This window comes from Xenopus laevis, chromosome 3L (genome assembly GCF_017654675.1).
Source record: "Xenopus laevis strain J_2021 chromosome 3L, Xenopus_laevis_v10.1, whole genome shotgun sequence".
NCBI classification, from domain to species: Eukaryota; Metazoa; Chordata; class Amphibia; order Anura; family Pipidae; genus Xenopus; species Xenopus laevis.
The window spans coordinates 68848772-68858661 of NC_054375.1; the positions used below are offsets into that span (position 1 = coordinate 68848772).

A 9890-nucleotide genomic window follows, 5' to 3' on the forward strand; every position below is an offset into this window, starting at 1 on the left:
GCTTTGTCCTTGCAGGTGCGCTCGTGGCAGGATTACTGGCACCTCTGCCCCTGGAATGTTGATGAGTTCCTGAAGTGACATCACCCTTAAAAGCATTGTACAACATGTTTTGCAGGCTGGTTTGTAAATGCCGCATCTTTTCGGACTTGTGGTATGTTGGTAACATTTCTGACACTTTATGCTTGTACCGAGGGTCTAGTAGCGTTGCGACCCAGTACAGGTCCTTCTCCTTAAGCCTCTTGATACGGGGGTCCTTCAACAGGCATGACAGCATGAAAGACCCCATTCTCACAAGGTTGGATGCAGAGCTATCCATCTCCGCTTCCTCATTATCAAGGACTGCATCATCCACGGTCTCCTCCCCCCAGCCACGTACAAGACCAGGGGTCCCCAAAAGGTCACCACTAGCCCCCTGGGAAGCCTGCTCCTGTTGGTCCTCCTCCTCCTCCTCCACAAAGCCACCTTCCTCCTCTGACTCCACTTCTGGCACCTCTCCCTGCGTTGCAGCAGGTGCTGGGTTCGTTCTGGTGATTCCGACCAGAAATCGCGCGCTTCCAGCTCCTCGTCACACTGGTCTACAGCCTCATCTGTCACTCGTCGCACGGCACGCTCCAGGAAGAAAGCGAAGGGTATTAGGTCGCTGATGGTGCCTTCGGTGCGACTGACCATATTTGTCACCTCTTCAAAAGGTCGCATGAGCCTGCAGGCATCGCGCATAAGCACCCAGTAACGGGGGAAAAAAATCCCCAGCTCTGCAGATCCAGTCCTACCACCCAGTTCAAAAAGGTACTCGTTGACGGCCCTTTGTTGTTGCAGCAGACGTTCCAACATAAGGAGCGTTGAATTCCAGCGAGTCTGGCTGTCAGAAATCAAACGCCTGACTGGCATGTTGTAGCGCTGCTGAATGTCAGCAAGGCGTGCCATGGCTGTGTAGGAACGTCTGAAATGGGCCGACACCTTTCTGGACTGGGTGAGAACGTCCTGGAATCCTGGGTACTTGGAGACAAAACGTTGGACTATTAAATTTAACACATGTGCCATGCAGGGCACATGTGTTAAATTGCCCAGTCTCAACGCTGCCAACAGATTGCTTCCATTGTCACACACCACTTTTCCGATCTGCAGTTGGTGTGGGGTCAGCCACCGATCGGCCTGTGACTGCAGAGATGACAGGAGTACAGATCCGGTATGGTTTTTGCTTTCCAGGCACGTCATCCCCAAGACAGCGTGACAACGGCGTACCTGGCACGTCGAATAGCCTAGGGGGAGCTGGGGGTGCACAGGTGTGGAGGAGGAGAAGGAGGACCCAGCAGCAGAGTAAGAAGAAGAAGAGGAAGAAGACGAGGTAGAGAGCGATGGAGGAGTAGAGGTGGTGGCAGAACCGCGTGCAATCCGTGGCGGTGACACCAACTCCACTGTTGTTGTTGAGCTACCCATTCCCTGCTTCCCAGCCATTACCAAGTTCACCCAGTGGGCAGTGTAGGTGACATACCTGCCCTGACCATGCTTGGAGGACCATGCGTCAGTAGTCATATGGACCTTTGGCCCAACACTAAGTGACAGAGATGCGGTAACTTGGCTCTGCACATGTTGGTACAGGTGTGGTATTCCCTTTTTAGAAAAAAAATTGCGGCTGGGTACCTTCCACTGCGGTGTCCCAATTGCTACAAATTTGCGGAAGGCCTCAGAGTCCACCAGCTGGTATGGTAAAAGCTGGCGGGCTAAGAGTGCAGACAAGCCAGCTGTCAGACGCCGGGCAAGGGGGTGACAGTCAGACATTGGCTTCTTACGCTCAAACATGGCCTTCACAGAAACTTGGCTGGTGGCAGATGACTGGGAATGGGAACAGGTGGTCAAGGTGGAAGGCGGAGTGGAGGGTGGTTCAGACGGGTCAAGGAGAGCAGAGGTAGAGCAGTAAGATGCTGGACCAGAAGGAGTGTGGCTTTTAGTTTGCCTGTTGCCTTTGAGGTGTTGCTCCCAAAGTGCTTTGTGCTTGCCGCTCATGTGCCTTCGCATAGAAGTTGTACCTATGTGGCTGTTGGGCTTACCAAGGCTCAGTTTCTGACTGCACTCATTGCAAATTACAATGCTTTTGTCAGAGGCACACACATTAAAAAAATCCCACACTGCTGACTTTTTGGAAGTGTGCGATCTGGCGGTAACAGTAGAAGTTGGCGGCATTGGCGGCAATGGCGGGTGCGTTGGCCGGCTGAACACAGGTGCCGATACATGTTGTTGCCCTACTGATCCCTGCGGGCTGTCCTCCCTGCTTCTTCTAAGTCTTATTCTCCTACTGCCTCTCTGACTCTCCGTCTCTCCATCTGAACTACCCTCCTCTTGCTCTCTTCTACTAGGCACCCACAAAACATCAATCTCCTCATCATCATTCTCCTCAGATGCATCAATTTCTTCTGACACATCACAGAAGGAAGCAGCAGCGGGGACCTCCTCCTCATCACTCATTATGTCCATCTCTATCGTGTTCTCTGCCAGAATTAAATCTGGTGTAAGGTCCTCATCTCCTTCATCTTCTTCTGGCAATAATGGTTGCGCATTACTCAGTTCAAGAAACTCATGGGAAAATAACTCCTCTGACTCCAGTGAAGAAGGGGCACCGGTGGTGGAGGAAGTGTTACGTGGGGTGGCCATAGCAGTGGAGGATGAGGAGGATGTTGTGGTAAAGTTAGAAACGGTAGAGGATGGGGTGTGCTGTGTAAGCCAGTCAACTACCTCTTCAGCATTTTGGGAGTTCAGGGTCATTGGCTTTTTAAAACTGGGCAATTTGCTAGGGCCACAGGATTGCATAGCAGCACGGCCCCTAGCACGGCCTCTGCGTGGCGGCCTGCCTTTGCCTGGCATTATTTTTAAAAAAACAACAACAACAAAAACTCAGTTGGTTTTTCTGGAAACGATAATACACACAGCTAGATGGCAGTTTGAAGAAAACAGTGTGCAAATAATGCCTACAAGGTCAACGTATACACTACTACAGTGGTGGATACGGATTACGTAAAATATATGAATGCTGCTTGAAAAAAAGTAACTCAAGTGGTTTTTCTAGAGACGATAATATTATCAATATTTAGACAAAATGTGAACAAGCTCACACAGCTAGATGGCGGGTTGAAGAAAACACTGTGCAAATAATGCCTACAAGGTCAACGTATACACTACTACAGCGGTGGATACGGATTACGTAAAATATATGAATGCTGCTTGAAAAAAAGTAACTCAAGTGGTTTTTCTAGAGACGATAATATTATCAATATTTAGACAAAATGTGAACAAGCTCACACAGCTAGATGGCGGGTTGAAGAAAACAGTGTGCAAATAATGCCTACAAGGTCAACGTATACACTACTACAGCGGTGGATACGGATTACGTAAAATATATGAATGCTGCTTGAAAAAAAGTAACTCAAGTGGTTTTTCTAGAGACGATAATATTATCAATATTTAGACAAAATGTGAACAAGCTCACACAGCTAGATGGCGGGTTGAAGAAAACACTGTGCAAATAATGCCTACAAGGTCAACGTATACACTACTACAGCGGTGGATACGGATTACGTAAAATATATGAATGCTGCTTGAAAAAAAGTAACTCAAGTGGTTTTTCTAGAGACGATAATATTATCAATATTTAGACAAAATGTGAACAAGCTCACACAGCTAGATGGCGGGTTGAAGAAAACACTGTGCAAATAATGCCTACAAGGTCAACGTATACACTACTACAGCGGTGGATACGGATTACGTAAAATATATTATGGCTGCTTGAAAAAAGTCACTCCGGTGTTTTTTCTGGAGACGGTAATATTATGGATATTTAGACAGAATGTGAACAAGGTCACACAGCTAGATGGCGGGTTGAAGAAAACAGTGTGCAAATAATGCCTACAAGGTCAACGTATACACTACTACAGCGGTGGATACGGATTACGTAAAATATATGAATGCTGCTTGAAAAAAAGTAACTCAAGTGGTTTTCTAGAGACGATAATATTATCAATATTTAGACAAAATGTGAACAAGCTCACACAGCTAGATGGCGGGTTGAAGAAAACACTGTGCAAATAATGCCTACAAGGTCAACGTATACACTACTACAGCGGTGGATACGGATTACGTAAAATATATTATGGCTGCTTGAAAAAGTCACTCCGGTGTTTTTTCTGGAGACGGTAATATTATGGATATTTAGACAGAATGTGAACAAGGTCACACAGCTAGATGGCAGTTGGTTGAATAACACACTGGGCAAAAAATGCCTACAGGGCAAATAATGCCTAAAAGGTCAACTTATACACTACTACAGCGGTAGTAAAATAAAAAAAAGTAAAATAAAAAAAAAATGAATATTAAAAAAAAAAATTAAAGTTGGTGCTGCTGAACTACTAGGAGCAGCAGATTAGCACACCAGTCCCACTCCCCAACACTGCTAGACTTATAGCACTGGGCTCTTATAGTAGTAGTAGTAGTAGTAAAACAACAAAAAAAAAAATAAAAGCAGTCCTTACAAGGACTACTGTTATTGCAGCAGTCAGCAGATGAGATCAGAAGCAGGACAGCTGCCCACAGCAGCTACATACAGAGCACTGCAGTAGAAGGTAGATTACTAGCCAGCAAAGCTACCTAAGCTTAAATGTCCCTCAAACCCCTGCAGACTTCTGTCCCTCCAATAACAGAGCAGTATCAAAACGATTACTAGCCAGCAAACTTTCAACTGTCCCTGAAATCACTAACAGGCAGCAGCTCTCTCCCTACACTATCTCTTCAGCACACACAGGCAGAGTGAAAAAACGCTGCAGGGCTTCGGTTTTTATAGGGAAGGGGAGTGGTCCAGGGGAGAGCTTCCTGATTGGCTGCCATGTACCTGCTGGTCTGGGGTGAGAGGGCAAAAAAAAGCGCCAACAATGGCGAACCCAAAATGGCGAACGTCGCGCGACGTTCGCGAACTTCCGGCGAGCGCGAACACCCGATGTTCGCGCGAACAAGTTCGCCGGCGAACAGTTCGCGACATCTCTAATTAAGAGAGTAACACAAAATAATGAAAATAAACAAAAGCAGAACTTGCAACTTAAACTACAAGAGAAAAATGATAAACAAGGAAAAGAGAGGAGGAGAAAGAGGAACTGAATAATCAAATAAAGCAGAGACAAAAGGGAACATGTAAAGAACATTTTATTTTTGTATTTCAACAGTGTTGCGTTAGATCACATTAATCCCGATTCATTTGGATTAACGCTGGAAACAATTTGCCTTTTATTTTTAATGATAATAGCAGCAAAAGAACAGCAGATGGTGCTGCCGTATGGCTCTGATGGTTTCTTCATGCTAATAAATGTTTATTTTTCAATTTTACCTTTATTGTTCTGCTGAATGTATTGTGGCCTATTCCACAGAAAGATGATAATCACTGTCATGCATCATTAAATCCAGGCTAAATAAAAGTGCAGGTTCTTTTATCTGCATACAATAATAGTTTTCTTCCATATGCCTAAATCTGATAAAGTTTACTTTTAAGTCTGTGACTTCTTTAGCTTTTAATAAGGAGAAAGGAGACAAACCCTCAAGTTTTTTATTCATGAAATGCATCAGCAAGTGTTCCAAGGGCCCTATCACGATTCCTAGAAGCATTTGATATTTAGTAATAGATTAACTTAAAAAAAATGAATACTTATATTTACATACGGTTTGTATTCCTGGTGACATTCCTAGCATTTACTATGGCAGTTTCTATCCTATCCCTCACTACAAGCCCTATTCAAGGGGTCCTTTTCACTGATTACCCTGTGTTTTCAACAAAGTTAAATGTTCTATCAATCAGGATATTAAGCACATTTTATTTACACCTGTTTCACACAATTTTAAAACACAGACAGAGTAGGACTAATGGTGCATTTAACTCTATGTGGCGTAGGATAGCACCTCAATTTTCTGTCCCTTAGAGTAATATACACCTATACAATTTGAAAGTAGCAATTCCTAGTCTATTTCCTGTTTTCAAGCTTTGGAAATCTGAGGCAGGTGCTGCCATCCTCCCGCCACACTCACCTTTTTGGTGCAGGAGGAGGTCCACAATGTCCACAAAGAGCCGAATTTCTGGTTTGAAAACCTTAAATTTACAATGTTCAGGTGTAGGATCTATTATATAGAAGACTATCCTCCATAGAGTCCATTTAAGCATGTAGTTCTATTTTTTTTTCAATCTTTAATAATAAAACAGAACTAAGCTGCATAAATCCATATTGATGGCAAAACAATCCTATTGGGCTTATATAAAGTTTTGTCCTGGGGTTACTGGATAAGAGGTAAGGGTCTTTCTGTAATTTGAATCACTATACATAAAGTCTCCCAAAAATCAGGTAAACATTAATTATATCTTAGCTGGGATCAGTACAAGACACTCAGTTATTACAAAGAAAAAAATAATTTAAAAAATGTAAATTATTTGATTAAAATGGAGTTTATGGGGGATGGCTTTCATTAATTCTGAGCTTTCCGGATAACCGGTATCCTTATAAAGGATCACATACCTGTACTATGATAAATTAATTTGAGAGTTTCCAAAATGGTGACAATGGGAAAATAGTGCATTGTTCCCTGTATAATAAGTTATGCAAACGAGAGTCTTTTTACATGCTATTAAAATATATTAACTCCTGGGAGGCCCCACTTTACAGAAATGGCAATCAATGTGAACAGTAAAGCTGGAATGTAAATTGACAAGAAATTACACTGTTTTGTAATTAATCTTTCATTATATATAAGAGAAACTGGGGACTTCAAATCTGTGATTTGAATGTTTAATTGAATGTAATACAGGTAACTTGAGATGTGGAATTCCTTTGTATGTTGAACTGATTTGGATTATTAGCTCCTAAATGATACATGATACTAAAATTGAACAATATATATATATATATATATATATATATATATATATATATATATATATATATATATATATATTTGGATTATTAGCTCCTAAATGATACATGATACTAAAATTGAACAATATATATATATATATATATATATATATATATATATATATATATATATATATATATATATATATATACACAGTGCTACGCAATATGTTGGCGCTATATAAATACATGTTAATAAAAATAATATATATATATATATATATATATATATATATATATATAGAGCAATTTTTTATCAACTCAAAGAGTTATGATGGAAGCTTTGTTTTCTTCTAGCTATATAAATATATTCATAAGATGGTGGGAAACCAATGGGCCAAATACACATAATACACATTAATTAAAGATTACATAAATGTATCCTGGCTCTGATTTTTCTTATGGACATATGGTATGACAGAATTTGTGGCCATTTAACTCAAAATATCAATCTTACTCATTAAGTAAATATCCGAAAGGCTGATTTATTTTGTGTCACCTTATTCATTGCTGATGATGGTTGGATAGGTAGTGAACAAACCAGCTGCAACAAATTCTATATTACATTTTTGTCAATCTACAGTTTCTTTTAACTGCATCATATTTTGTGGAACCCAAGTTAGTTGTTTGTTTTACACTAACAATTCCTTCCATGCCAAGCTTTCCCCTGCTTAGACCTAGTAAACTGGGATACACTGGTTGACTCTTTGTTACTTATGAGCATATCTCTGCTCTTTTGATGTGGTGCAAATTTAGCATTTTATGTAAGATTTGATATGACCAATGTACCTGATTTTAATTTCATGAAGTACAGAAATTGTTTAGACTTAAAGCCTCTTTCTTTTTTTGCTCATGTGAGCATATTTATAATTCCTCATAAAATCTGTATGATATTGCATTTATGAAATCAAACCTGGCCATGGTGCACGAAAAGTACCATGTACAACTTTAGCATTATAGTTGCATTTCATTTTATTATTGTATCAAAATCAGATGTGACATCATATAGTCAGAATTTGCAGATTTCATGGGTATGTAAGATTTGTACACAGGGCTGAGAGAGAGAAACAGAGAGAAATCCGTTATAATGACTAACATGGCAATTACGGCATTATGTCAATTAAATTGTTAATATAGATAGTGTTTAAGACTATTTCATGTTAGGGGCAATATTATTTGATGACAAACTTGTCAGTTTCACCTTGGCTTTTTGGTTTCGAGCTAGTTGTTCCTGATGACGGGTTCCCATTGCTGTGGTGCTTTAGGAAAATGACCATCAAATAAATCATCATTATATTATTTGCTGCAACAAGTCTTTCTAATATAAAGAGACAATGTTCATTTTTTGATGCATGAACAATTCCCTAACTAATATGGATTGCTGCTGCAAGACTACCTTAATCTTTCTAGTGCTGGTGTTATAATTAAACTGCATTTTACAATCCTTTTTATTTTCACCCGGAGTAAATTTGCATTTATACCCAATGCTGCTGTATGTATTGTTTTTCTAGGATTATGAAGTGCAGTGGCAGAATTCATACTGTATATTGTCATCCATGGATTGAAATAACAAGTGGTACATAAATACCTTGTATTACTCTTTTCAGATGAATATGTTAATGCGACTCCAAGAAGCAGCCAATTTCTCTAGTGCACAAAGCTGTGACAGCGATAGCACAAGCCACCATGATGAAATTCTGGATCCGTCACTTGAATCAACGCTTTAAACAGAAAATCACAGATGTGGAATTGTTGCTGAAAAAGAAACGTGTTATTTCCACTCGATCACTGCCATTTGTAAAGCAGCACACTAAAGGCACAGAAACAGGAAAATATCCTGGTTGGCAGCGGAAAGTCGAAGTAAAAACTGCGGCGGATTGCTTGAATTAATTTAATTTTAATGTCAGTGGATTAGAATGAGACTCATTTAATTAACTAGAGAGGGCCCTAGACAGAGGGCAAACAAGCAGATTGCACAATTGTTAGCCAAACTGGAATTATTTTGGTTTCCAAAAGGTTTACAGCACAGGTTCTGTGTATAATGCATTTTCTTCTTTGATGATATACTGTATCCATTGTGCAGTGCTTTTTCTTAATATTTTTTAAAAAATCCACTTCAAACCTCTGATGTAATACATGGTGCCGGTCACATGACTACATTGGTGAGATTGTTGTGTACTGCCTCCAAGGTCAATCAGAAGAAAGGTCCTCAGAGAAGCACAAAAGTGATATGTGCAACCAGAAAATCTACTGTGATATACTGGATAAGTGCCAATTGTAATTCTGAACTGCCATTCTCATGGTTATGAACAATGCAGTGTATCTAATTCATATTGTTTAAGTTGAGTGTTCTTTGTCATCATGTTGTTTAATAGCCAACTCTCTGCCCAGCTTCACCTATTTATTGTCAATAATGAATGAACACTGATTAAGGTTTTGCTCAGTTTCATCTCAGTAAGCCTTAGCAGTGAACAAAGAGAAACATTTCCTATGGTGCTGTCTCACTGCCTTAATATCATAATGCTTTACCAGTCAGGCATTGCCCAAGAACCATTGTTGTTTTTCTGCTGCTTATGTTTTAGTATTTGAATAATGAATTGCCCATTGAGTTCTCTCTCATTTAAAGGGATACTGTCATGGGGAAAAAATTTTTTTTTTCAAAATGAATCAGTTAATAGTGCTGCTCCAGCAGAATTGTGCACTGAAATCAATTTCTCAAAAGAGCAAACCGATTTTTTTATATTCAATTTTAAATTCTGACATGGGGCTAGACATTTTGTCAATTTCCCAGCTGCCCCCAGTCATGTGACTTGTGCCTGCACTTTAGGAGAGAAATGCTTTCTGGTAGGCTGCTGTTTTTCATTCTCAATGTAACTGAATGTGTCTCAGTGAGACATGGGTTTTTAATATTGAGTGATGTTCTTAGATCTACTAGGCAGCTGTTATCTTGTGTTA

At 40.2% G+C, this 9890-nt stretch overlaps 1 protein-coding gene across 12 annotated transcripts in view; it reads left to right on the plus strand.

Moving 5' to 3' along the window:
- The window catches only part of nav3.L (neuron navigator 3 L homeolog), a 383175-nt gene extending 373559 nt beyond the window's left edge, over nucleotides 1–9616 (plus strand). For all 12 annotated transcript variants that reach the window (XM_041586363.1, XM_018252482.2, XM_018252484.2 and 9 more), the window contains one exon: nucleotides 8543–9616. In XM_041586363.1, coding sequence (XP_041442297.1) covers nucleotides 8543–8662 — 120 coding nt within the window. In that variant the 3' untranslated portion in view covers nucleotides 8663–9616. The remainder of the gene's footprint in view (nucleotides 1–8542) is intronic.
- The last annotated feature ends 274 nt before the right edge of the window (nucleotides 9617–9890 follow it).